General features: G+C 51.7%; 2 protein-coding genes across 2 annotated transcripts in view; one reads left to right on the top strand and one right to left on the bottom strand.

Annotated features, from left to right (window-relative positions):
* The first annotated feature begins 38 nt into the window (after window positions 1-38).
* LHFPL5 (LHFPL tetraspan subfamily member 5) lies at window positions 39-26,575 on the top strand. Its single transcript, XM_070074153.1, has 6 exons — window positions 39-952; window positions 6,478-6,714; window positions 14,251-14,281; window positions 16,848-20,363; window positions 22,341-23,915; window positions 24,266-26,575. Exons 1-3 carry the CDS (start codon window positions 541-543, stop codon window positions 14,259-14,261), a joined length of 660 nt encoding a protein of 219 aa, XP_069930254.1. The 5' UTR covers window positions 39-540; the 3' UTR covers window positions 14,262-14,281; window positions 16,848-20,363; window positions 22,341-23,915; window positions 24,266-26,575.
* The window catches only part of SRPK1 (SRSF protein kinase 1), a 71,487-nt gene continuing 68,778 nt past the window's right edge, over window positions 25,138-27,846 (bottom strand). Inside the window, 1 exon segment of the mRNA XM_070074152.1 lies at window positions 25,138-27,516. Within this exon segment, the coding sequence (XP_069930253.1) occupies window positions 27,332-27,516 (185 nt within the window). The 3' untranslated portion in view covers window positions 25,138-27,331.

The raw sequence follows: 27,846 nt of genomic DNA, 5'->3' as shown, positions 1-27,846 counted from the left end.
AGGCGCTTCTGTGCGGGGATGTGGTTTTGCGGCTGGGAGGAGCCGAGGAGGGGAAAATGTGACAGCCGCAGCCCCGCCTTGAGAAGCAAGGTCCCGACTCCCAGGGCACAGGGCGAGCGGCTGGAGGGCTAAGTTCAGGTCTTGGCGGCCGCAGGCCCCACCTCTGCCGTCCACCCCGGCCCCGCCTCGGCGCCCAGGCGCTGGCCGCGGTGCTGAAACTCGGTCTCCGCGCAGGGCGGCCGAGGGGGCGGGGCTCCCTGGAGCGCTGAGCCGGGAAAGGGGAGGGGGCAGGGCGGCGCCTCTGGCCGGAAACCTTGGCGGTCGCAGAGCAGGCCGGAGGCACCAGACAGGCCTGGCTAGAGCCGGCGCAGGCCACCGGCCAACGTTCCCCGACGAAGCCAAGATTGTCCTTGTCCCTGGCAAGCCTCTTCCTCCCACCTTGGAGAGACCTTCCCCTTGGGCCCTGACCTCGGCCTTCTCCCCAAAACTTGAGGAGTGACCCACCTGGGGGGCCTACAACCACAAAGGCGCGCCCTCACCATGGCGAAGCTACTGCCGGCCCAAGAGGCAGCCAAGATCTACCACACCAACTACGTGCGCAACGCGCGCGCCGTGGGCGTGATGTGGGGCACGCTCACCATCTGCTTCTCGGTGCTGGTCATGGCCCTCTTCATCCAGCCCTACTGGATCGGCGACAGCGTCAGCACACCGCAGGCAGGCTACTTCGGACTCTTCTCCTACTGCGTGGGCAACGTGCTGTCCTCCGAGCTCATCTGCAAGGGAGGCCCGCTGGATTTCTCCTCCATCCCCTCCAGAGCCTTCAAGACCGCCATGTTCTTTGTGGCCTTGGCCATGTTCCTCATCATTGGCTCCATCATCTGCTTCAGCTTGTTCTTCGTCTGCAACACGGCCACTGTCTACAAAATCTGTGCATGGATGCAGCTGGCTGCGGGTGAGCGGGGCTGAAGGGCTGGGGAAGGCAGGGGCCCCCGTGGTGCTCAGCTGTAGCCTAGCCGTGCTCGGTGCTTTATGGGAGATTCTGAGGAGTAGAGGATCTTGGGATGGCTGAGGCGGAAAGGACCCTAGAGATCAAACTGTTCCACCCTCTTATCTTACTGATGAAATTCGGAGCCCAGAGTGGGAAAGCGACTTGCCTGGGAGTACAGGACATCTAGGCCACCACACCAGGGGTTCTTGCAGCTCTGAGAATGAGGAAGAGGGAAGCTCCGTGGTCCGCCATGTGGGCATAGGACCACACCCCAGGTGAACAGAGATGTCAAACCCTGTCCCGGTGCCCTCATCTGTCACTTCTGGGTGATATTCTTTCTCCTTGAACAGCGCCCCGACACTGGTTCCCACTCCTTCCTTTCCACCCCCAACTGCTCTTCGGGAAGGTGCCAAGGTTAGTCATTGATTTTGAAGCGTGACTTCACGCCGAGTGTGGCTTCTGCCATGGAAACTTGTGTCTGAAGTCTGCTCATTCTCTGTGGAGTCTTGAGTCTGTGTTCCCTGCTTCTGGGATTCCATACTCGAGGCGGCAAATGCAGTGATGCTCTGAGCTGGAGGGAGGCTGTGCAGGTTATTTAAAACTCCACAGAGGAGGAGGTCATTGTGGTGCTCTGGGCAAGGCCTTCCCTACCCTTCTTCCTGTTTCTGGCCCCAGGCAGGCCTCTTAGTCCTTGGGCCAACTAGTCTTGCTCTCCTCTGGGGCCCAAGGAGAGGCCTAAGACCTTGTCCTGCAGTCTTTGGTTTCTCAGTCCCTGCCCACCCCAGTTTTGCACAAAGATTGTCCATGCTGCTGACAGGAGCAGTGCTGGGGCCTGGAGGCTACAGGAAAGCCATCTTAGGGGCACTGGTTACAGTGAGAAGCTGAGTAATAGGTGGGAAAAAACCCGAATCTGAATCCCAGACCACCAAGCACACAGAACCAAGCTGCAGAGTTGGAGGGGACCCTGGAGCGCTGTTCCCATCCCCCAGCCCCCGAATCTAGATGAGGACTCTGGGGGCTAAGAGAGAGGATCCGACTTGGCCAAGGCTGTGTCAGATCAGCTGGCAGTGGAGAATGTGGTGCGGGTCCTGGGAAGCTCGATGTATTCCGTGCGCGAACCTGAGGAGGAGGAGCCTCATCCCAGCGCAGTGAGGTGCGGGCTCCTCCGACAGACGCAGCTCCTGGGGGCTGAGATGAGCCAGCGACAGACTTGATTCCCACACTTGCACTAAGGCCACTCCCCTGGCTTCAGAGCTGCCCCCAGACCCTCCCACTATCTCCTCCTCCTCTCTAGTTTCCCTGTGGATTACAAGAGGCCAGGGCAGGTGTGAGTCAAGTCCTGGTGGGCAGAGAGGAGAAAGAAGGGGGAATAAAGACTGAAGAGCAGAATGGATCCTGCCGCACTGGACAGCTGGTCCTCCCATCAGGGCCTTCACACCACGGCCACGGGATGCTGGAGACTCACCCTCCTCTCATCCTCAATGCTGTGCCCCTGCTCCCCACCCCACCCCCGAACATTCTGCAACAGGTGTCATTGCTGAGCTGGCCTGGGTCATTTGAGTCAGACCTATCTGGGTCACAGACCTGGAGACACTGATAACAGAAGTGGCCAGGTGCCATCCCATGAAACATTTATACCGGGGGCAGGCAAAGGTGGTGTCACGTTCCATCGCGCTGAGCTGGGAAGGGAGGATGAGCCTGAGGGAGGAAGAGGGGGGTGTGCCCCACAGCCAGCAGCTGGGAGAGGCATCCACCTGAGGAGCCCTAGACCGGTTAGCTCAGGTTAGCTCATCACTGCCAAGAAGCCCAGGAGCGAGGAGGGGGTGGGGCGGAGAGTAGGCCTGGTGACAGGAGCATCACCCATCACCGTGGGGCTGCTGCTAACAATATGAATAGAAGTTCTGGAAGCCGGGGGTGCTCTCAGCCCCTGCAAGCAGAGGGAGAGCAAAATTGCCTGTGACCTCTGGGTCTTGGTGACCTCAGGTGTTAGTCACTTTGGGCTGCTAGAACGAACTATCGTAAACGGGGGGCTTAAGCAACAGAGCCTAGTTTCTCACAGTTCTAGAAGCAGGGAGCCTGAGACCCGGCTGCCAGCTGTCGGGCTCTGGTGAGAGCCTCCTTCGGGTTGCAGACTGCTGACATCTTACATGGTGGCAAGAGGGTGAGAACGATCCTGGGGTCCCTTCTATGAAGCCGCAGTCCCACCCTCCGAAGGCCTCGTCCTCTGATGCCATCACAGGGGCCGTGAGGATGTCAGCGTCAGAATTTCGGCGGATGAAACACTGAGTCCATCGTATGTCTTCTGCAGGATGTGGCAGCTCTCTGCCTTTTCCCTAGGATCCTTATGAGGTCAGGCGTGTCCAACCCCTTGCCTGGCACATAGTAGGTGCTCAGTTAATGTGAAAAACACAGAAAGTGCTTGAGCACTCAGGCTGGGAAGCGACGCCACGGTAGCAAACAGCTCCCAAGCTCCCAAGCTCCAAGGGGCTTAAAGCACAGGCCTGCCTCGTGTTTATGGCACACAACCACTAGCATTATCTGTCCTGGGCTACGGTCATTGAGGACATTCCAGAAGGTCTCCTGCCAGCAGTTAAAGGAGGCCAGGAAGTACCCACATTTCTGCTCGTGCCTTATTGGTGAAGGAAGTCATGTGGCTATGCCCAACCCCAAGGGAAGGGGCAGGGAGCACCATCCTGCCAAGCACCTGGTGTGTTTGTGAGCAGGGCTAGTGATACCCACACCCTCTGAGGTGGCTTCTCTCTGACTACTGTGCCGGTAATAATAGCAAGGACGGACATTGCTTCGCCGCTCATGAGCGAGACACCGCAGTAAACATTTTCTACACAGGATCACACTTGGTTCTCACAACCCTGCTGGGAGTTAGGCATTGGTCTGTCTTAAAGATAAGAGAATGGAGATCAGGAAGGATGCGTGAATTGGCCCCCAGAACACCACGCTGGTCTCTATTGAGAGCCCTGAGGCATGCCAGTGTGCCCAGAGCCAGGGTTAGGGGGGATGGGTGGGCTGCTCACAGGGGCTGTGGCACCCCAGGGACAGCTTGTCTCCAAGCCAGAGGCCCTGGGCCCTTTTGGGAAGCCCTGCGGGGAGATGCTATGAAAGGGGAAAGGAGCAGAGAGCGGGGGATGTGCACGATGGACTCCTGCCCCTGCGCCTGCGTGGAGCCCCTGCAGAGTGAGGCGCCATGCCTGCCCCCGGGGGCTGGCCTCACACCACGTGGGGAAAGCGCCTGGCTATATAGGTCTACCGAAAAGCTGTGGGAAGGGTCCCTTTCGCTCACCTTGCTTATCTTCCTGAAACTCTTCTCAGTTTGTCAAGAAGTCAGATGTCACTCCTGAATACACCCAGCCCTTCGGAGAGATGTCACTCTGGGTGTGGCGGAATAAACTTGGACATCAGGGAAGTCAGAAGGGGGCTCGAGCCTTGGCTCTGCTTAGCTGAATGACTGAGTTGCTTGGTTTCTCGGAGCTCTCAGTTTTCTACTCTGTAAAGTGGGGATATTAAAATCTGCCTTACTTTGTAGGACTATTGACGGGTCCAGATGGTACATGAAGTTTTTTCTTTTAAAGGTTTATTTATTTATTTGAGAGGTAGTGTTATAGACTGAGAGAGGGAAAGACAGAGAGAAAGGTCTTCCATCCGCTGGTTCACTCCCCAGATGGACACAATGGCTGGGGCTGAGCCCTTCTGAAGCCAGGAGCCAGGAGCTTCTTCCAGTCTCTCACGTGGGTACAGGGGCCCTTGTACTTGGGCCATCCTCTGCTGCTTTCCCACGCCATCAGCAGGGAGCTGGATCAGAAGTGGAGCAATTGGAACACAAACCAGCACCCATATGGGATGCCAGCACCACAGGCAGAGGCTTAACCTACTACTCCACAGCGCCCCCGAGAGCTTTTTAAAAATAGGCATTCCCAGAGCCAGAGCGTGGCATAGCAGGTAAAGCTGCCACCTGCTGTGTTGGCATGCCACATGGGCACCGGTTCGAGTCCCAGCTGCTCCACTTCCAATACAACTCTCTGCTGTGGCCTGGGAAAGCAGTAGAGGATGGCCTAAGTCTTTGGGGCCCTGCACCTGCATGGAAAACCCAGAAGAGGGGCTGGTGCTGTGGCGTAGCAGGTAAAGCCACCACCTGCAGTGTCGGCATCCCCTATGGGTGCCAGTTGGAGTCCCAGCTGCTCTTCTTCCGAGCCAGCTCTCTGCTATAGCCTGGTAAAGCAGTGGAAGATGGCTCAAGTGCTTGGGCCCCTGCACCCATGTGGGAGACCCAGAGGAAGCTCCTGGCTCCTGATCAGTGCAGCTCCGGCTGTTGTGGCCAACTGGGGAGTGAACCAGTGGTAGAAGACCTCTCTCTCTCTCTCTTTCTCTCTTTCTCTGCCTCTCTGTAACTCTGCCTTTCAAATAATAAATAAATAAATCTTAGGGAAAAAAAGGGCATTCTCAACCCTGACCTGAGAATAAGGATTTTAAATTTTGCCAGAGCTTCTTAGCTTCAAGGAAGTGTGGGCCGGCGCTGCGGCTCACTAGGCTAATCCTCCACCTTGTGGCGCCGGCACACCGGGTTCTAGTCCCAGTCGGGGTGCCGGAGTCTGTCCCGGTTGCCCCTCTTCCAGGCCAGCTCTCTGCTGTGGCCCGGGAGTGCAGTGCAGGATGGCCCAAGTCCTTGGGCCCTGCACCCCATGGGAGACCAGGAGAAGCACCTGGCTCCTGCCTTCGGATCAGCGCAGTGCGCCGGCCGCAGCACGCCGGCCGCGGCGGCCATTGGAGGGTAAACCAATGGCAAAAAGGAAGACCTTTCTCTCTGTCTCTCTCTCTCACTGTCCACTCTGCCTGAAAAAAAAAAAAAAAAAAACCACTTTGAAAAAAAAAAAAAAAGGAAGTGTGGACACCGCCCTGTACTGCACTGAGTAGTGGGGGAGGGGGAAACCTGCTTGAGTGAAAAGTTCAGGCAGGTGGCAGCCAGGGCGGGGCTGGAGAGCCTTCCCGTGTCCCCTGACTCCAAGATGCCTGAGTTCTAGGGCACCTCCTGTGCTATGTACTGGGAAAAGGCAAAATACAGCTGCTCCAGCCATGGCCTGATGCCTTCTTATTATGCTTACTTCTGAGATGTTGGACCAGGACCAAATGTACATGACAATGTCCCAGAGTCTGGGACCAGACTCTGGGGGGCTTGGAAGCCAGGCGAGCAGTGCCTCAGAGTCCAGGGTGGAGAGCATGGCCAGCGGCCTGCCAGGCCACCCTGCTGGCACAGCAGATCCGCCCTGGGCCATGGAGCTCAGCTCTCCGCATCTGCCCCTAACTGCTGGGTCCCAGGGCCCGCCTGGGAGTCTCCCCACTGTGCTCTATGGAAGGCCAGTAGGAGCCGCATCTTGTGCGCCTCCAGGCTGTTAACGCATGATACAGCAGTCCAGGGTGAACGGGGAGCTGGATGTAACCCCCCTTCACAGCAGCAGCGACCCCTCTTGTCCCCTCAGCCACGGGCCTGATGATTGGCTGTCTGGTCTACCCCGACGGCTGGGACTCCAGCGAGGTGCGGCGCATGTGTGGGGAACAGACGGGCAAGTACACGCTGGGCCACTGCACCATCCGCTGGGCTTTCATGCTGGCCATCCTCAGTATCGGCGACGCCCTCATCCTCTCCTTCCTGGCGTTTGTGCTGGGCTACCGGCAGGACAAGCTGCTCCCCGACGACTACAAGGCAGATGGGAAAGGTAATCCGCCCTCTTCCATGGCAGGGTCCCTGCGTGCCGACGGGCATGGGGGGAGAGCTCTCGGGCAGTCCTCTGTGTCTCAGCTCCTGGCTGAGGGCTGGGGACACCAGGACTAACCAGTTACAGCCCTGTGCTTCCCGAGGATAAAGACGGGGCGGAGGGCCCTGCAGGCAGTGGATGACGGGATGCTAGGAGGCCTGTGTGTGCTCCAGGGGGTCCGCCCAGCCCAGCTCTCTGAGAGTCTCCAGGGGTGAGAGCCCTCACCCAGCCTGGGGAGGAAGCAGGCGCTGGGGTGGGCCTTGAAGTAGAATGGGGGAGTTTGCCCAGAGGGGACAGCAGGGGTGCATTGTTGGGGAGGGAGAGGAAGCCCAGTGGGCGCACCCAGGGAAGGTGCAGAAGTGGCAGCTCCTGGAGCGCATGGTGGGGGCTGAGCGCCCTGGTGGATTCCTGGGGGTCCGCCCTGTTTCAATTCCCTTTCATCCAAAACCCAAGCCACCAGTCAGAAAGGCCAACTCTAGCCTACCCTCCCGGCACCGCCTGCCTGCCCCCTGTGGACCCCCTTCTCCTGGGTCAAAGTGGCAAACGAATTACCAGAAAGAGCTGGGGCAAGAAGTCTTGTCAACCGTGCGGCCGGGTCGCTTCTCGGAGCGTCTGCTCAGGACTCAGGCCCTCGACGCCCTCGTGTAGCCTCTGCACGAGCAGGAGTGACAGGAAGCTGGTTCGCAGGGGCCCCTTCTGTTTAATCCTTCTGGCTCCCTGTGAGGTCCAGTTGGAGCTGGAGGTTCCACCCCTGAATCTGTCTGGATGCCTGCATGGGGCATTTTCTACCTATTTGAAGTCTTTATTTTTTCATTTTTTACTTTTTTTTTTTAAAGAGATAGAGAACGCAAGCACTCCCATCCACTGGTGACTCCCTTAAATGTCCACAGTAGCTGGGGCTGGGCTGGGTGGAAACCGGAAGCCGGAAGCTGGAAGCAGGGAGCTGGGAAGTTCCAGGAACCCAAGTACTTGAGCCATCCCTGCTGCCTCCCAGGGTCTGCATTAACAGGCAGCTGGCGTCAGGAGCCAGAGCTGCACTTTGATGTGGGATGTGGTGTCTTAGCCACTAGGTTAAATGTCCCATCTTTACTTTATTTATTTGAAAGGCAGAATTACAGACAGAGTAGGGGAGCGGGGCTGGCACTGTGGCACAGCAGGTTAATGCCCAAGCCTGAAGTGCTGGCATCCCATATGGGCACCGGTTCTAGTCCTAGCTGCTCCACTTCCAATCCAGCTCTCTGCTATGGCCTGGAAAAGCAGTGGAAGATGGCCCAGGTCCTTGGGCCCCTGCACCCCTGTGCGAGACCTGGAAGAAGCTTCTGGCTCCTGGCTTCGGATCGGCGCAGCTCTGTCCATTGCAGCCAATTGGGGAGTGAATCATCGGATGGAAGACCTCTCTCTCTCTCTCTCTACCTCTCCTTTCTCTGTGTAACTATTTCAAATAAATAAATAAATCTTTAAAAAAAAAAAAAAGAGTGGGGGAGAGAGAGAGACAGACAGATTCTCTATCTGCTGGTTCGCCTCCTCCCTCCACCCCTCCAATGGCTACAATGGTCTGAAGTCAGAAGCCAGGAGCTTCCTCCAGGTCTCCCACATGGGTGCAGAGGTCCAAGCACTTGGGCCATCTTCCACTACTTGCTCAGGCCACAGCAGAGCTGGATTGGAAGTGGAGTAGCTGGGGCTTGAACCAGCATTGAAGGAGGCGGCTTTACCAGCTATGCCAGCCACAATGCTGGACCCCACATAAATCCTCTTTAAGATGCTTTTATATAAAGAGATGGTTTTGTCCCTTTGACATTCTCTGTATTTGTCAGTGCATTTTCCTTCTGCCTTCAGCTCCCACATACTCTGTCCTGTCTTCTCTGGAAGGAAATCCTTTCTCTGTGTACTTTAGTTCCTTCCCTGTTGTATAGCGCTTGTTCTATTCTTTTTTGCTTGTGAACTTTAAGGAAACACCTACATAGCCTTCCTGCAGCCAGAAAGTTACTAAGGATGGGTTGCTTTTCTTCTCTCAAAGAAGAGAAAGGTCAGTCAGGAAAGTCAGTCAGGAAAGTCAGTCAGAGTCTGACTTTCAGGAAAGTCTGGCGAGGGGACTCACACTTGTACCTGTGAGCAAGGCTCTGCTCCAGCATTCATTGCTTTGAGCCACAACAGTGGAAATGACAGAGCAGGGCCAGGGTTCCCCTTTGCACAGGAAAGAACCCGGAGGTAAAGTGACTTGGAAGAACACCACAGCACCAGCCCCAACTTCAGAAATTTTCTAGAAAGAAATCAAAGATGTTAACAAGTGGGAAGACATCCTATGTTCATGGATAGCAAGACTTAATATTGTTAAAAAGGTCATCACTCCCCAAACTGATCTACAGATTCTATATAAGCCCTTTCAAAATCCCAGCTGGGTTTTTGGAGAAATTAACAAGATGATCCTATAATAAAACAGAGATACAAGAGACCCAGAAGAGTTCAAACAATCTTGAAAAGCAAAGTTGGAGGACTCACTTTTTTTTTTTTTTTTTTTGACAGGCAGAGTGGACAGTGAGAGAGAGAGACAGAGAGAAAGGTCTTCCTTTGCCGTTGGTTCACCCTCCAATGGCCACTGCGGCCAGCGCGCTGCAGCTGGCGCATCGCGCTGATCCGATGGCAGGAGCCAGGTGCTTCTCCTGGTCTCCCATGGGGTGCAGGGCCCAAGCACTTGGGCCATCCTCCACTGCACTCCCTGGCCACAGCAGAGGGCTGGCCTGGAAGAGGGGCAACCGGGACAGAATCCGGCGCCCCGACCGGGACTAGAACCCTGTGTGCCGGCGCCGCTAGGCAGAGGATTAGCCTAGTGAGCCGCGGTGCCGGCCCTAGGACTCACATTTTTTCAGTTTCAAAACTTACTACATAGGCCGGCGCCACGGCTCACTAGGCTAATCCTCCGCCTAGCGGCGCCGGCACACAGGGTTCTAGTCCCGGTCGGGGCGCCGGATTCTGTCCCGGTTGCCCCTCTTCCAGGCCAGCTCTCTGCTGTGGCCAGGGAGTGCAGTGGAGGATGGCCCAAGTCCTTGGGCCCTGCACCCCATGGGAGACCAGGAGAAGCACTTGGCTCCTGGCTCCTGCCATCGGATCAGCACGGTGCGCCGGCCGGCCGCAGCGCGCCGGCCGCGGCGGCCATTGGAGGGTGAACCAACGGCAAAGGAAGACCTTTCTCTCTGTCTCTCTCTCTCACTGTCCACTCTGCCTGTCAAAAAAAAAAACAAAAACAAAAACAAAAAAAAAAAAAAAACTTACTACATAGCTACAGTAATCAAGATAATATGTTGCCAGCATCAAGATAGACATCCAGCTCAGTGCAATAGAACTGAGAGTCCAGAAATTAACTCAAACAATTGTGGCCAATTGATTTTCTTTCCTTTTTTATTTATTTGAGAGGCAGAGAGAGAGAAAGAGAAAGAGAGAAAGAGAGAAAGAGAGAGAGAGAGAGAGAGAGAGAGAGAGAGAGAGAGAGAGAGAAAGTCTTCCATCCACTGGTTCACTCCACAGATGGCTGCAACATCTCAGCTGGAGCTGACCCATCTGAGGCCAGGAGCCAAGAGCTTCTTCCGGGTCTCTCACATGGGAGCAGGGGTCCAAGGACTTGGGCCATCCTCCACTGCTTTCGCAGGCCATCGCAGAGAGCTGGATCAGAAGTGGAGCAGCCATAACTCAAAGCGGCACTCATATGGGATGCTGGCACTGCAGGCAAAGGCTTTACCTGCCATGCCACAGTGCCAGCCCCCCCAAGTTGATTTTCAAAAAGGGTACCAAGTTTGTTCAATGAGGTAAGAGTAATCTTTTCAATAACCAGATTGTACAAGCAGAAGAATGTAGTTGGGGGTGCTGGCACTGTGGCATAGCAGGTAAAGCTGCCACCTGCAATGCTTATTTCTCATATGGGCATCAGTTCCAGACCTGAATGCTCCACTTCTGATCCAGCTCCTGCTAATGTGCCTGGGAAAGCAGTGCACCCTAAAGCCCCTGCACCCATGTGGGAGACCCGAAAGAAGCTCCACGTTCCTGGCACAGCCCATATGTTGCAGCCATTTAGGGAGTGAAACAGTGGATAGAAGGTACTTCTCTCTCTGTCTCTGTTTCTCCCTCCCTCTGTAACTCTGCCTTCCAAAAAAAAAAAATCTTAAGAAATTGGACCCTTGACCAAACCACATACAAAAATTAACTCAAAATTGATCAAAGACCTAAATATAAGATGTGATACTATAAAAATCTTTGAAAGAAACAGCTGTATAAATATTTGTGAACTTGAATTGGGAAATTTTTTTAAATTTATTTATTTGAAAGGCAGAGTTACAGAGGGGCAGAGGCAGAGAAAGCGCGTGCGCGTGCGCATGAGAGAGGTCTTCCATCTGCTGGTTCACTCCCCAAATGGCCACAATGGCCAGAGCTGGGCCAATCTGAAGCCAGGAGCCAGGAAATTCTTCTGGGTCTCTCACACTGGTGCAGGGTCCCAAGGACTTGGGCCATCTTCCACTGACTTCTCAGGCCATAGCAGAGAGCTGGATCTGAAGTGGAGCAGCCAGGACTCAAACCAGTGCCCATATGGGATGCCAGCACTGTAGGTGGTGGCTTTACCTGCTAAGCCACAGTGCTAGCCCAGGCAATGTCTTCTTAGATATGACACCTACTGCACAACCAAAGGAAAAAAATAGATAAACTGAATTTCATCAAAATTTTAAAAATTGTAGCCGGCGCCACGGCTCAATAGGCTAATCCTCCACCTAGCGGGGTTCTAGTCTCGGTCGGGGCGCCGGATTCTGTCCCGGTTGCCCCTCTTCCAGGCCAGCTCTCTGCTGTGGCCCGGGAGTGCAGTGCAGGATGGCCCAAGTCCTTGGGCCCTGCACCCCATGGGAGACCAGGAGAAGCACCTGGCTCCTGCCTTCGGATCAGCACGGTGCGCCGGCCGCAGCGCGCCAGCCGCGGCAGCCATTGGAGGGTTAACCAATGGCAAAAGGAAGACCTTTCTCTCTGTCTCTCTCTCACTATCCACTCTGCCTGTCCAAAAAAAAAAAAAAAAAAAAAAAAAAAAAAATTAATTGTGTTACAAAAAACACCAAAAAGAAAGTGAAAAGAGAATTGTATGTATGGAATACATGAAATCTATTCTCTTTATAGTAATAAAAATTTTTTAGAAAATAACTCAGGTTAGGAAAATTTGCAAATAGTAATCTGATAAGGTACTAGTACTCAGAAAATACTAAGAACTACGGCTCAGGGCGCGGGTGTTGTGGTGCAGCAGGGGAAGCTGCCACTTGGGGTGCCTGCACCCCACCCATATCAGAGTGCATGGTTCAAGTCCTGGCTGCCCTGCTTCAGTCCAGCTTCCTCCTAAGGTGGTTCCTGGGGGGCAGCAGTGATGGCTCAAGTCCTTGAGACCCTGCCACACACATGGGAGACCCAGAGGGAGTTCCAGCTTTTGTCCTGGGCCAGCCCGGGCTCTTGTGGGCATTTGGAAAGTGAACCAGTGTGTGGAAGATCTCTCTCTCTCTAGCTCTCTTTCACCCTCTGTCTGTCTTTTCAGTGAGATGAAAATAAGTAATTTTATAAAAGAACTACACCTTTACCATAAAGATAAATACTCCAATTTTAAAAACAGGCAAACGATTGGAATTGACATTTCTCCAAAGAAGATATAAAGGCCCAAATAGCACATGAAAGAATGTTCAATAGCATTCAGCATTAGGAAGAAGCCGATCGAGTCCACATTGAGCTACAACTTCACACCCACCAGGTTGACTGGAATGAAACGGTGAACAATAAATAACAAGTGCTTGTGAGCATCTGGAGAAACAAACGTTAAAGAAAAGCAGCCCTGGAGTCCCTCAGAGAGCTAATCATAGAGTTATTATGTGACCCAGTACTTCCATTCCACTGCACAAAAACCGCTACACCAATGGCCACAGCAACATAACAGCCAAAAAAGGGAAAACAATGGCAAGGCGATCATCTGCCCAATGGGTACACGACATGTGTGCAGAGAGAGTCCAGAAGTTCCTCATCTTTTTTTTTTTTTTAAAGATTTATTTATTTATTTGAAAGTCAGAGTTACACACAGAGAGAAGGAGAGGCAGAGAGAGAGAGAGGTCTTCCATCTGCTGGTTCACTCCCCAATTGGTCACAACAGTTGGAGCTGTGCTGGTCTGAAGCCAGGAGCTTCTTCCAGGTCTCCCACGCGGGTGCAGGGGCCCAAGGACTTGGGCCATCTTCTACTGCTTTCCCAGGCCATAGCAGAGAGCTGGATTGGAAGTGGAGCAGCTGGGACTCGAACCAGCGCCAGTGTGGGATGCTGGCACTGTAGGTGGTGGCTTTACCCGCTATGCCACAGCACCGGCCCAAGTTCCTCATCTTTTAGTTCTGTTTGTGATCTTTGTGAAGAACCTTTGTGTATCCACTCGATGAAGAATATTTATTCCTAAGCAGTAAAGAGGAATGAAATGCTGACAATTTCCTACAATGTAGATGAGCCTTGAAAACAAGGTAAAGAAGCCAGACACAAGGCACTGGTTTCCATTTGTGTGCCTTGGGTTCCGTTTACTTAAAATGTCCAGGACAGCCGGTGCCGCGGCTCACTAGGCTGATCCTCCGCCTTGCGGCACCAGCACACAGGGTTCTAGTCCCGGTTGGGGTGCCGGATCCTGTCCTGGTTGCACTGCACCTATCCGAAGGTAGGAGCCAGGCACTTATCCTGGTCTCCCGTGGGGTGCAGGGCCCAAGCACTTGGGCCATCCTCCACTGCACTCCCTGGCCACAGCAGAGAGCTGGCCTGGAAGAGGGGCAGGATAAGTACCTGGCTCCTGGCTCCTGCCATCGGATCAGCGCGGTGTGCCGGCCACAGCACGCTGGCCGCGGCGGCCATTGGAGGGTGAACCAGCAGCAAAGGAAGACCTTTCTCTCTGTCTCTCTCTCTCACTGTCCACTCTGCCTGTCAAAAAAAAAAAAAAAAAAAAGTCCAGGACAGACCAGGACATGGAGCCAGAGGGCCGATCACTCGGGAGTTCCCGGCTGGGAAGAAGGCGCAGTTGAGGGGACCGCTGATGGGCACAGGGTTTCTTTTGTGTATGTGTGGGAGGGATGAAGATGTTTCAGAAGCGCGCAGTAGTACATCTGCTGGAAACTGGAGTGGCACACTTTCAATGGGTAAATGTGGTGTTAGGGAAGTAAATTTATGTGAAGAAAACATGAAAGACTGTGTTGGGAACTTGGTAGCGTGTATAATGCATTGCTAACGCATGCACATTCCGGGTGAGTAACAGGTGCTTCTGGGCAGGCAGCCGCTCCACCCCCTGCCCCGGGGCAAGTGCCCACAGCACTGGCAGCACAACTTGGGGTGAAGATGGCCCCTTTGGAGCAGTCACGCCGCACAGGATTTCAAGCTGATAAAAGGAAGACGTGCAAGGAATGTGATGGCGCTGGGGGATGGGCAGGCTTGGTTATAAACACACACGTGTCCCTCTTTCCTTACAGAGGAAGTGTGAAGCCGCTGGAGCCGGGGGCGGTGAGTGATCCCACTGCCCCACTGCGGGGTGGGCTGCGCGCCTGTGGGAGGCCGGGCTGGCCCCTCCCTGAGGGACCCTGCCGGGGGTGGGGTGGGGGTCCTGTCTCCTGGGGCTGGGCTGCAGGGGACAGCATCTCCGGGAGCCAGGAGTTCTGTGACCTCTGGATGCAGCTCCTGAGCCTGGAGTTGTGGAGAGCAGTGGGAGGGAGCAAGTAACGGACAACGGGGCAGGGAGTTGGGTGTCGGAAGCTCATCTTCTGGTGGGCCCTGTGCAAATGGGACGGCACCGTCTGTGGGTGGCAGCGTTGTCATCTGGACCCTGGTGCTCAGAAAGAATGTTAAGTGATTTGCAAGAAACATACCAGAAACCCCGATAAAGCAGCCGATAAACGTGCTAGAGAGGAAAACAGTCAGCAAAGGCAGGCTAGGCTGACTGTGCTGGGCGGGAGGTTTCAGCCCCGCGTCCCGGGTCGCGGGGTGGAGGCAGGAAGGAGAACGGTGTGTCCAGGTTTAACGTCCGCTTCTGCAGAAAGCACAGCGTGTTCATTTCTTTATTATCCCTAAGTTGCTGAAAAGTGGTTTAACAGGAATGATAAGGAATACATTAAAAAGAAAAGAGGCCCCCCCCCCAAGCATCCCTTCCCTGGGACTGGCACTCCGCAGGGGGGAGGGGTGTGTTAGCTCCATTCCAACCATTTTTTTTTCTTTTTGACAGATAGAGATAGACAGTGAGAGAGAGAGACAGAGAGAAAGGTCTTCCTTCCGTTGGTTCACCTCCCAAATGACTGCTAGAGCCAGCGCTGCACTGATCCAAAGCCAGGAGCCAGGTGTTTCTTCCTGGTCTCCCATGCGGGTGCAGGGCTCAAGCACTCGGGCCATCCTCCACTGCCCTCCCAGAGAGCTGGACTGGAAGAGGAGCAACTGGGACTAGAACCCAGCGCCCATGTGGGATGCCGGCGCCGCAGGTGGAGGATTAACCCAGTGAGCCATGGCGCCGGCCCAACACCCCACGTTTATTGGAGCTGACTCCCAGGCTCCCGTGTGCAGGCATCTGGGCGTCTTGTCAAAGGCGGATTCTGATTCAGTCACTAGAGTGCTTTCCCGGGCGCTGCGCTTCTAACCAGCTCCCAGGAGCAAAGGGAAAAACTGAGCAGCAAAGGGAAAAACCTTCCCCCTCAAGCTTCTGCAGTGCTCCTTGTGAATATTTTTCTAAAAAATAATTATTTGAGAGGCAGAGAGAGAGAGTGAGGTCTGTCTATTGGTTCCTTCTCCAAATGCTTGCAACCTCTATGCTTGGCTCTAGATGAAGTCAGGAGCCCAGGCATTCAATTCAGGCCTTCCATGGGGTGACAGGGAGCCAATCACTTGAGCCATGGCCTGCTGCCCCCTGGTCTGCATGAGCAGGAAGCTGGAGCCAGGTACGGAACTCTGATGGGAATGAGGGCATCCTAACCCCTAGGCAAATGTCTGTCTCTACTAAAGTTTCGTAAATCCACAAGTTCCATAGCCCTGGTATATTCTCAGCCCCTAAGCAAGCCCTTGGCTATTTGATGTTTAGGATTGTTGTCGTGGACGGTAACTTTTCCACTCAGAAGTGGAACTGCTGAATTAGAGGGCAACCACATCTCCGTGGCTGCCTTTTGTTTTTCCTCGCTGTGTTTTAGGAGACGCAGGTGTGAATACTCTTGCACATGAATGGGGAAATTTCCATATCTTGGTAGAATGTGAGCATATATGGCTTTTTCTGTTAGACATTATTATTGGCTTTTTTTAAAAAAATTATTTATTTATTTGACAGGTAGAGTTACAGACAGTGATAGAGAGGACAGAGGGAAAGGTTTTCCATCCATTGTTCACTCCCCAAATGGCTGTAATGGCAAATGGCAATGGTTCGAGACCTCGCACCTCAAGTTTTGTTTTTTTAATATTTTAAAAATTTATTTGAAAGGCAGAGTTACAGAGAGGCAGAGGCAGAGAGAGGGAGAGAGAAAGGGAGAGAAAGGGAGAGAGAGAGAGAGATAGTAAGAGTGTCTTCCATCTGCTGGTTCACTCCCCAAATGACCTCAATGGCTAGAGCTACTATGATCTGAAGCCAGGAGCCAGGAGCTTCTTCTGGGTCTTCCCATGTAGGTGCAGGGCCCCCAAGTACTTAGGCCATCTTCCACTGCTGTCCCAGGCCATAGCAGAGAGCTGGAGCAGAAGCGGAGCAGCTAGGACCTGAATTGGCACCCATATGGGATGCTGGCTCTGAGGCATTGGCTTTACCCACTACACCACAATACCAGCCCCGACACCTCCACTTCTGATCCAGCTCCCTGCTAATGCTCCTGGGAGCGGTAGATGATGGCCCAAGTACTTGGACCCCTGCCACTCACATGGGAGACCTCGATGGAGTTCTTGGCCTCTGGGTTCATTACGGCCTAGCCATGGCTGTGGCAGGCACTTGGGGGTGTGAATCAGTGGATGAAAGATTCTCTCTCTCTGCCTTTCAAATAAATGACTAAATCTGTTTTTTAAATGTCAAATTTTATAATCTTGCCATCTGTTGTTTTCTCTTAAACCACAGGTCTCCCATGTTTCGGACAATGGAAAATTCGGGAATGTAGCTCGTCAGAGGTCAGCAGCTTCCTTCCAAGCCTCCTCTTCATTGCGCTCGGCAGCTTGGCCTGATGTGTGAAGCCTTTCATTCCGGGCTTCAAGCGTGCAGGATCCCAGGACCTCTCCCGGGGGCAGCAGTCTCTCCTAGCCCCTCACCCAGCATCCTCGGGTGGCCCGTCCTCTCTACAGAGAGGGTTGGGTGGGGGCCTTCCCGAGGGCCTGGCCAGGGCGGCACCCCTGACAGCTTGCAGAAGTCTTCGAGGGCTGCCGTGGACAGAGGCGGTGAGGATTAAGGAGCGCCATTGCTTCTCCCTTCTCATACTGTTTTCTCATTGCTGCTCAGAGAGGGGGAAGGAGTGGAGAGGCTACTGGAATCTGAACCCTTGCACGCATCTGGGAGTCTAACAAAGCCCGGGTGAACGTGGGGTCTGCCGCCTCTTGCGGGGTGGGCGTTTGGCTCCGTGGGTAAGAAGCATCCGTGGGTGTGATGCTTGGGATGCCAGCATCACATACGGGAGCGCCTGGGTTCAAGTCCTGGCTCTGCTTCTGATTCCAGCTTCCTGCCACTGCACTCCCTGGGGGGCAGCAGGTGCTGGCTCACGTACTTGGGTCCCCGTCGTCCTCATGTGACACCCAGATTGAGTTCTTGGCTCCGGGTTTTAGCCTGGCCCAGGCCCGCTGCTGCGGGCTTCTGGGGGAATGAACCAGCAGATGGCAGATGTCTGTGCATCTGCTTCTGTCTCTCTGCCTTTGAAGTAAATAAACACTTTTAACAAACTCTAAAAGGGGCTGGGGCTGTGGTGTAGCCGGTAAAGCCACCGCCTGCAGTGCCGGCATCCCATGTGGGCACCGGTTCGAGACCCGGCTGCTCCACTTCCAATCCAGCTCTCTGCTGTGGCCTGGGGAAGCAGTGGAGGATGGCCCAAGTCCTTGGGGCCCTGCACCCACATGGGAGACCCAGAGGGAGTTCCTGGCTTCGGATCGGCACAGCTACGGCCGTTGTGGCCAACTGGGGAGCAAACCAGCAGACAGAAGATCTCTCCCTCTCCCTTTCTCTCTGCCTCTCCTTCTCTTTCTGTGTAACTCTGACTTTCAAATAAATAAATCTTTAAAAAAAAAAAAAAACTCTAACAAAACTCTCAAGACTAATTTGACTTTTCTCCCTGGGAACCCAGAATCACAATTCCTTGTCATATCCAGGGACTTAACCAGCATTGGCTCCCAGCTTCCGAAACTTGTGACTTACGGCTGAGTAATTCGTGATAGGAATAGATGACCTTTCTTGTCGCAAACTTTTTGGATAATGCATATTCAATGGTGAGTACTTGGGCAGCCTCAGTTTAGGTAGCAAATGCCAAGACAATGACAGGGATCTCAGGCGATCCCCTACCTGGGAGATGGCAGCTGGAGACAGGCCTTTGTTGGTGATCTCTGAGAAACAAGATCCAGCCGTTGTGTGTGTCCAGCTACAGTTGGTAAAGGACACAACTGTAATGAATTCTGCTGCTTGCTCCAGCCACGATCAGTGTGACGTGGAAGTTCTCTTATCCTTGCTGGTGGGCTTTATTTAACCACTGCACCCCCACAACCTGCCAGTCACTGTGCTGTTTAATCTTCAGATAGGCCAGGAACGTGCTTCAGAATCGTCCCAGTTGAATTGTTGGCAAAGGAAACTATTATAATGGGATTTAACTTTGACACTTGGTTCATAGCATCTTATTATTTTTCCCCCTGAAGATCTATTTATTTATTTGAAAGGCAGAGAGAGGGGCTGGCACTGTGGCATGGTGGGCAAAGCTGCTGCCTTCGGCACTGGCATCCCATGTGGGTACTGGTTCGAGTCCTGGCTGCTCTACTTCCAATCCAGCTTCCTGCTAATGTGCCTGGGAAGGCAGCAGAACCTGGAAGAAGCTTCTGTCTCCTGGCTGTGATCTGGCCCAGCCCTGGCCATGTGGTCATTTGGGGATTTTGAACCAGAGGATGGATCAAATAAAAAAAGAAAGGGGGAGAGAGAGTGAGAGAGAAAGCAAGGAATCTTCCATCTGCTGGTTTACTCCCTAAATGGCTGCAACAGCTGGGGCAGGGCCAGGCTGAAGACAGGAGCTCCATCCAGGTCTCCCATGTGGGTGGCAAGGACCCACATACTTGAGCTGCTGTCCATTGCTTCCAAGGTACATTAGCAGGGAGCTCCCCTTGAATTATTTCGCCCAAGTAGAAACTCTAGTAGTCTTCAGAAACTACTGGAGTTCAGGTGCCTCTACCTGAACTCAGGTGCCCGCACCTGCTCTTGCTGGGACCCGTGAGTTTGAGCAAAGCTGCAGATGTCTTGATCAGTGACCAGAACTGGAGAAGGCCTTGCCAATCTGTGAGCCCTGCGACCCGGATTTCATAGCTTGCGTTGTCTTCAGGGAAAACAAGAATTCAGCCTAGTAGTAACCATGACTACTGTTCAGACACCTACTAATTAACCACTCCTTCCAAGAGGCTTCCCTTTTTATTCTTAAAGGAGACATCCAACCTCCTTCATCTTTGAAAGTTTAAAGAGTAAAATGAGGCCTCTTACCAAGTTGCTTGTTTCTGGCTAGCCCTGCCTTTGGCTAGGGGCAGAGAGATGATTTCGGCGTCCTTGCTTTCTCCACAATGACTAGCCCTGAGCAAGGAAGCTTGAGGGAGGAAGGACCAGACATGGATAGCCGTGAACTTGCGTATCTTAAATGCTTTCATTGACTTACGACCCATTATTACTGCTACACAAGCTTCTCTAGACCTTAGTGACTTAAAACCCATGTTATTTCTCTGTGTCTGAGGGCTAGGAGTCCTGGCCAAGTTCAACTAAGTGTCTCTGCCTCACGGTTTCTCACAGGCAGCAATTATGTTGGATCCAGTTCCAAGCTCTGTGGTTGTTTCTTGTAGGTCCTTGGAGCATAGCGTTGCAGGGTTCTTGCTATCGGCCTCTCCACAGGGCAACTCACGCGGCACCAATGCTTTGCTCGACAGGAGCTCCCAAAGAGAGCGAGACAGCAAGAGACGGTGCACAAAGCCACAGCCCTTTGTAATGCAGCCCCAGAAGTGACATCACCATCACTTTCACCCTAGGGTTAGAACACACAGTCCACACGCAAGACCCTTGATCACAAAAATGCCTGCACACCAGGAGGCAGCACTCACCGGGCCCTTCTAAAAGTTGCTTCTCATGGTTATTCAGCTAATATTCTGCTGCAACAGGCATTTATTGGAAGGCTTCATGGGGACGAAGACTGGATTCTGGTCACCTTACATGCTGATGGACACGTTGGGTTCATAAGAGGTTGATGAAGACGACAGAAGAGCTCCAACCCTGAAAATTTCTCTCATCTGACCTCTAAGCGATTTCTAACACCGCCCGCTCTCCTCTACACCTAGTAGACCCGAACAATGTCTTAGCGGAACAATATGAATACAGTTCAAACTGTGGGCAGCTCAAGCACTTTTGTGAACAATCCAGGTATGCTATTTGGAGGGCAAGGTTGTTTAAATGGATAAAAACTAGAACTGAACCAAGGACAGAAAGAAGACATTAAGCTAAAATTGGCTTGAAATCAAATAGATATCAGTTAGAAACCCTCCTCCCTTGACATGCATGGTATAGTCCCTAACCAGAGTAAGATAAAGGTAAACTTAAGGCTGTGGCTAAAATGTCTTCTTTTCTCATTTTGAAAGGGGGAGAAATCTACCATCTGCTGGGAGATGTCTCCAATAGCTGGGCCAAGTCGAAACTCAATCCAGGTGTCCCATATAGGTATCAGGGACCTAAGTACTTGAGCCATTACCTGCTGCCTCTCAGAGTGAGCACTGGCAAGAGACTGAAATTGGAAGTGGAGCTGGGACTCATACCCCAGGCACTCCATATGGGATGCAGGAGTCCCATGTGCTGGCTTAACTGCTAGACCAAAAGCCCATATCCCACCTTGGTTAAGATTTCTAAACACAGGGTTGGGGCTGTGGTGCAGCAGACTAAACCATGGCTTGCTGCGTTGGCATCCTATATGGGTGGCAATTGAAGTTCTGGCTGTTCCACTTCTGATCCAGCTCTCTGCTAGTGTGCCTGGGAAAGCAACAAAGATATCCCTAGTGCTTGGGCCCCTGCACCCATGTGGGAGACCTGGAAGAAGCTCCTGGCTCCAGCCTGGCCCAGCCCCAGTCGTTGTGGCCATTTGGAGTGAACCAGTGGATGGAAGATCTATGTGTCTCCCCTTCTCTCTGCCTTTCAAATAAATAAATCTTTGAAAAAAAAATCCCTAAACACATAACACACATTTTTCTGGCTTTTTAGCTGGACTATTTTTCTGGTCTCACGAGAACCTGGTTTATGGGCTGGCACTGTTGCAGTGGGTAAAGCCACCACCTGTGACACCAGAATCCCATATGGATGCTGGTTCATGTCTTGGCTGCTCTACTTCTGCTCCAGCTCCCTAATGGCCCTGGGAAAAGCAGCAGATGGCTCAAGTGCTTGGGCCTCTGCTACCCGCACGGGAGACCAGAAGCAGCTCCTGGCTTCAGTGGCCTGGCTCAGCAGTGGTCGTTGTGGCCACGTGGGGAGGGAATTAGCAGATGAATAATCTGTCTCTCCCTCTCCCTGTAGCTCTTTCATACACACATACATATGGGATTTAGTGCCCCCATAAGGGCAAAATACATGTAGTTTTTAAACTTTTTTTTTTTGACAGGCAGAGTTAGAGACAGATAGAAAGGTCTTCCTTCCGTTGGTTCACCCCCCCAAATGGCTGCTACGGCCGACATGCTGTGCTGATCTGAAGCCAGGAGCCAGGTGCTTCCTCCTGGTCTCCCATGCGGGTGCAGGGCCCAAGCACTTGGGCCATCCTCCACTGCCTTCCTGGGCCACAGCAGAGAGCTGGACTGGAAGCAGAGCAACCGGGACAGAATCCAGCGCCCCAACCAGGACTAGAACCTGGATGCTGGCCCAGCAGGTGGAGGATTAGCCTAGTGAGCTGCGGCGCTGGCCTTGTGATACAAAAGCAAATGTCCCTGTTAATGCAGTTCAAGGTTTGTCCTGACTAAAAAATTTTGAAGGGCTTTGGGGCCAGCGCCGTGTTCTAGTCCCAGTTGCTCCTCTTCTAATCCAGCTCTCTTCTGTGGCCCAGGAGGGCAGTGGAGGGTGGCCCAAGTGCTTGGGCCCTGCACTGGCACGGGAGACCAGGAGGAAGCACCTGGCTCCTGGCTTCGGATAGGCGCAGCACCGGCTGTAGCAGCCATTTGGGGAGTGAACCAATGGAAGATCTTTCTCTCTGTCTTATAACTCTGTCATAAACAATTTTTTTTTGAAGGGCTTTAAATTACCAGGGCTCTGCCAGCTCGCAAGGCGTTTGCTAAGGCTTCTCTGGTGTCATTAAGGCCTTATTTTTCAATGTAAATCTAGATCCTATTATCAGTAAAGTCACCCATCTGGCATTTTCCTCCTAAGGTTGAAGTGGAAAATCCTAGAGGATCCAAAAGTAGAAGAGCAGACAACACTGATGTCCATTTATAACTTGTGACTCCTTCCGGGAAGCTGCGAACAACTTGCTGGGTCTTTCGAGGTAGCTGCAAGGTCTTCTACAACAGCACTCAGGCCTCCCAAGACCCTGGGAAGTCTGCGTCTACAGCTTTCACATCAATCTGAGAGACTGCATAGGCTGGTGTGGGAAACAAATCGGTTTAATGAATCCCAATGGGTTACATTCTGGTCAACAGTATGAACACACTACATGTCTGAAGTATTGCATACTTAAAACAAATCACATAGAACAGGGGTAGAGAGGGAAGAACTTGGTAACATTAAAAAAACTGTCACAAGGGACTAGTGCTGTGGTGCAGCAGGTTGAAGCCCTGGCCTGAAGCACCAGCATCCCATGTGGGTACTGGTTCTAGTCCCGGCTGTTCCTCTTCTGATCCAGCTCTCTGCTGTGGCCTGGGATAGCAGTGGAAGATGGCCCAAGTGCTTGGGCCCCTGCACCCACATGGAAGACCCAGAGGAAGCTCCTGGCTTCAGACTGGCGCAGCTCTGGCCATTGCGGCCATCTGGGGGAGTGAACTAGCGGATGGAGGACCTCTCTGTCTCTACCTCTGTCACTCTTTCAAATAAATAAAATAAATTTTTTAACTGTCAAATAAAAGTGAAATGTCAATAAAAAACCTGACAGGGACAGATGTTGAGAAGTAGCTGCTTGGGACTCTTGCATCTCATATCAGAGTGCCTGGTGAGGGTCCTGGCCACCCCACTCACCATCCAGCCTCTTGCTCACAGGTACCCTGGGAGATGCCAGGTGATGGCCCAAGTACTTGGGTCCTTGCTACTCCTGTGGGAGACCTGGATGGAGCTCCTGGCTTTGGCCTGGCCCAGCCCTGGCTGTGGCAGGCATTTGGGAAATGAACCAGCAGCCAGATCTTTGTCTTTCAAGTAGAGATAACAAAAAAATTTTAAAAAACTGGACAAGTACATGAAGCAAAATTGATCACTTTTAATGTTAAGTCCTGAGCAAATCATCAAAATAGGGGAGCATTCCAAAAGAAAGCTGGGTAATTTAGACAAATAAAAAGTACAAATGGCCAGTAAAACCCTGAGACAAATATTTTACCTCACTAGGGATCCAGTAGGCAAATTAAAACAAGATTCTCCTTTTTGGGAGACAAACTATCTTTCATTTTATATTTTATTTTTTTGACAGGCAGAGTGGACAGTGAGAGACAGACAGAAAGGTCTTCCTTTGCCATTGGTTCACCCTCCAATGGCTGCTGCGGCCGGCGCATCGAACTGATCCAAAGGCAGGAGCCAGGTGCTTCTCCTGGTCTCCCCTGGGGTGCAGGGCCCAAGTACTTGGGCCATCCTGCACTGCACTCCCGGGCCACAGCAGAGAGCTGGCCTGGAAGAGGGGCAACCGGGACAGAATCCGGCGCCCCCAACTGGGACTAGAACCCAGTGTGCCGGCGCTGCAGGCGGAGGATTAGCCTATTGAGTTGTAGCCCCGGCCAGGAGGCAAACTATCAAAAATAAAATGAGGCCGGTGCCGCGGCTCACTAGGCTAATCCTCCGCCTAGCGGCGCCGGCACACCGGGTTCTAGTCCCGGTTGGGGCGCCGGATTCTGTCCCGGTTGCCCCTCTTCCAGGCCAGCCCTCTGCTGTGGCCTGGGAGTGCAGTGGAGGATGGCCCAGGTGCTTGGGCCCTGCACCCCATGGGAGACCAGGAGAAGCACCTGGCTCCTGGCTCCTGCCATCGGATCAGCGCGGTGCGCCGGCCGCAGCGGCCATTGGAGGGTGAACCAACGGCAAAAGGAAGACCTTTCTCTCTGTCTCTCTCTCTCACTGTCCACTCTGCCTGTCAAAAAAAAAAAAAAAAAAAAAAAAATGAGAGTACAACTGGTCCATTAAAACTGTTGGTGCATAGGAATATAGCCTGTTAGACATGTTAAGTTAGGCAGTATTTACTAAAAGCCTTAAAAATGTGCTGCCTCTTTGGTCCAGATATGCCATTTCTAAGAATTTATCCTCAGGATGAATCAGACTAGTGTAGGAAAGTGTTCATCATGTCAGGCCTCAGGAAGGGTTTACAGTTCCGTCTCCTGCATTCTGTACATGCTGCATGTTAATTCGAAAGGAACAAAATCCTGCAATGTTATGCGAACATGCTAGAGGAAATAACAACTTCCCAAGGTATACTTTGCTAATTCCACCCCACCCATAATTTATATTTTTATTATTTTTTTTAAAGATTTATTTGAAAGGCAGAGTTATGGAGAGAGGAAACACACACACACACACACATACTTACAGAGAAAGGTATTCCATCCACTGGTTCACTCCCCACACTCCCCAAATGGCCGCAACAGCTTGAGCTGAGCCAGGCTTAAGCCAGGAGCCAGAACTTCATATGGGTCTGTCGTGTGGGTGCCGGGGCCCAAGGATCTGGGCCATTCTCTGCTGCTTTCCCAAGCACATCAGCAGGAAGCTGGATTCGAAGTCGAGCAGCTTGGACTCGAATTGACACCCACATGGGATGCTGGCACTGCAGACGGCATTTTAACCTGATGTGCCACAGCGTCAGCTCCAGCCCTATCCATAATTTAAAGATAGAAGTAAAAACTCTAAACCCCACAAACTGTGAGTGTTTAAATTGCAGTCTCACTGCATATTCAAGTTCAAAAAGCATTCTCAACCATTCCTTTCCCCCATTTGGGTCAGACTAACCTGAGCAACAGATGAACAGAAATGTTCTAGAAACATGTAGGTTATTAAATGATTTGTTTATTGTACTGCATTTATAAAGAAAACAGACAATGCACTCAGTAGAAAGAATAAAAATGTATTCAGGGTTTTATTTTTAACAGCAAATAGAAATCCTTTAGTAAGATCTTGGCAACTTGACAGCATGTGGTTAAGCTCAGTACAGGTACACGGGGTACTCAGGAGATCAAGTTCTACAGCTGCCTCTTTCTGAATCTTCTAATTCACTTGGCTGCTTAAATGACAGGAGAAAAAAGCCCTTATTTCCAAAATGAAGCTATAGGTTTTCTCTCCTATTAGAGTTTCCTGTCAATTGTTAAAATGAGGCCTTCAGTCTGTTTATGTGTTATTATCTCACCTTTATAGCCTCACCAGAATTCCTGTTGTCCACAACTGTGACTTTACAATGTAGAAAAGAATTCAGTGCTAGTCTGCTATTGCTCTAGATGTAAATATAGCTGAACACCCAAAGTGGATTGGGATTGCTGAAGGATTTCCCTGCCGTTGTTTGATGTAATCTACTCTCTTTATTCTTGATTGGTGCATACAGTCTGACTTAAATTCTTTCTACAGGAACATATCTGATTTCAGGAGTATCCAGTCAAGGATCCAACACATGGCTGACCAGTTACTTGCAGTAATGTTTTTGAGTTAAGTGGATGGCACAATGCCACCACTTTTTCCTGGTAGATGTCAGAAACGATCCCAGGCTCTCACACGGAAAGATGGCTATCCAATTTTCTCCCTGGTAGCTTGCTGGCAGAGCTTCAAGTTGCACCCCCTTGGCTTTCCGGAAATTAGTCCAATAGCCGCTTCCAGAGGATGCTGTAATCCAAGGCCCATTTGGTCCGTGCTGAGTAAGCGGCTGTGACCCCAGTTTTGCCCCCTTTTGCTTCTCATATTACTTGAGGAATATGTAACGTCTAGGGCAAGTCTAGGAGAAGCCAACCCTAAAATCAAATTCTAAAAGCCTCTTCTCATTAAAAAAAAAAAAAAAAAAGGCCTGAAGTACATCTTAATTATCTCAAAATTGTGGTTACAAACTTACATTATACAAAGAAATAGCAGCAGAGAATGGCTAACCTTAAAAACTAAGAGGAAGAAAAGCCAACAAAAGTGCCATCCCACCCCTCCCCCATGGTTCTTTTAAACTGGTTTTCGTTAAAGACCTCATGCCGCTGAGAAAAGGAGAAAGGCAGAGCCACAGAGAGAAACTGCTTCAAGGCCAGAATCTCAGGCAAGGCAAAGAAAGAAAAAGCTGTTTGGGAACAAACCAAATAAAACAAAAACCAAAAACAAGCACAGGACTGTGTGGGAAAGATCTGAGACCAGATCTCCTTTCCAGAGTCATCCTGATTCTTTAGTTGTAGGGCATTAAACTCAAGGGCACTGAGTAAAGTTAGCCAGAGATGATTAAAAAAAAAAAAAAAAGAAACAAAGTAGCCAATCAAAACCAACTCTGCTCTTAGGGTAGCAGACGACACATAGGAGAGGACTGTTTGCAGAACACCTGAGGGCCTAAGAAATTACTAGTCAATGGTTCCGTTTCATTTATATTAAAAATCAGACTGAAGATTCAAAGATCTTAGTTATTAAAGGATGAAAGGAATCTGACAGTGCTTTGAACAGTGATACAATGGTACCTAAATTCAATGTTTACATAGCTCATTCAAAAGGAAGTGGAGTTGGAACTTGGAAGTTGCAGGAAAAAATGTGAACGTGGGGAACAACAGAACAATCCAGGAAGACCATGCAGCCTGGATCCAGCAAGTTTAATGTCTCTGCTGTACAGAGCGCACACCCTTCCCCTCCTTGTCGCTATGCTGGCAATAGGATGTGTGCTAGGAAATGTGACTCTAGAGTCAGAGAATAAAGGGTGGGCTCACACATCTTCATGGCTCTTTTGAAAAAATGCTTATTCCTAGAGGAGGTGAGGGTACAGGGCGAGAGGTTGTTTCACATTTCAGTCCGTTAGTCTTTGGCAGAGCCCAACCAAGGCCAAATTCACCTAGGATGCCCAACGGGTATGGGGACCTCCACAGGGTCAACTAAGCAAACCCAAATGAACATGTGGATTTAAAAAAAAAAAAATCTAGAATCCCCTGAAGAGCTTCACCCTGAGAAGGGAAGCGAGAGATGCCTGGAGGGAGGGGCGGGGGCAGTGCGGTGATGGCTGCTGCAGTGCTGGCCAGGGCTTAGGAGTTGAGCCACGGATGCCGCAGACACTCCGCGGCGGTGGCTCTCTTCTCGGGGATCAGCTCCAGCATGGGCAGTAAGAAATCTGTGAAGCCAGCTGCCTCCTCCTGAGACCACTCATACTTCTCCACCAGAACCTCAAAAAGGCCCCAGGGCTTCAGCTTCGTGATGTGTTTCAGGTCACCTGTGGTGAAGACAGTACAAAAGAAACTGACCAACACTGACAAGTGCCAAGATTCTCTATGGAAACCCAGGAACTAACTCGGGTAGTGTACAAAGAATCAAATTAATCTTCTACTCACAAAGTACTTGTCTAAAGCATTCTGTAAGATCCTAACAGTTTAAGATAATTTATTTTCTCCCCCATTCCAGCATTATTTTAGGTTTCAAACTGGGTATGCATGACTAGGAAGTAGGTTTTCCCTAAGATAAAGATTAAATGTTACATACTCAACATGGTCTCACATGGTCCCCCAAAGGCAGTCTATCCACATACATCAAGAACAATTTGTAC

Source organism: Oryctolagus cuniculus, chromosome 5, assembly GCF_964237555.1.
Source record: "Oryctolagus cuniculus chromosome 5, mOryCun1.1, whole genome shotgun sequence".
NCBI lineage: Eukaryota > Metazoa > Chordata > Mammalia > Lagomorpha > Leporidae > Oryctolagus > Oryctolagus cuniculus.
This window is presented reverse-complemented; position numbering and strand designations above follow the sequence as displayed.

Coding starts and splice junctions, on each gene's coding strand:
- LHFPL5 (XM_070074153.1), top strand. CDS start 541: ATGGCGAAGCTACTGCCGGCCCAAGAGGCAGCCAAGATCTACCACACC. Junction 953..6,477: donor ATGGATGCAGCTGGCTGCGG/GTGAGCGGGGCT, acceptor TTGTCCCCTCAG/CCACGGGCCTGATGATTGGC.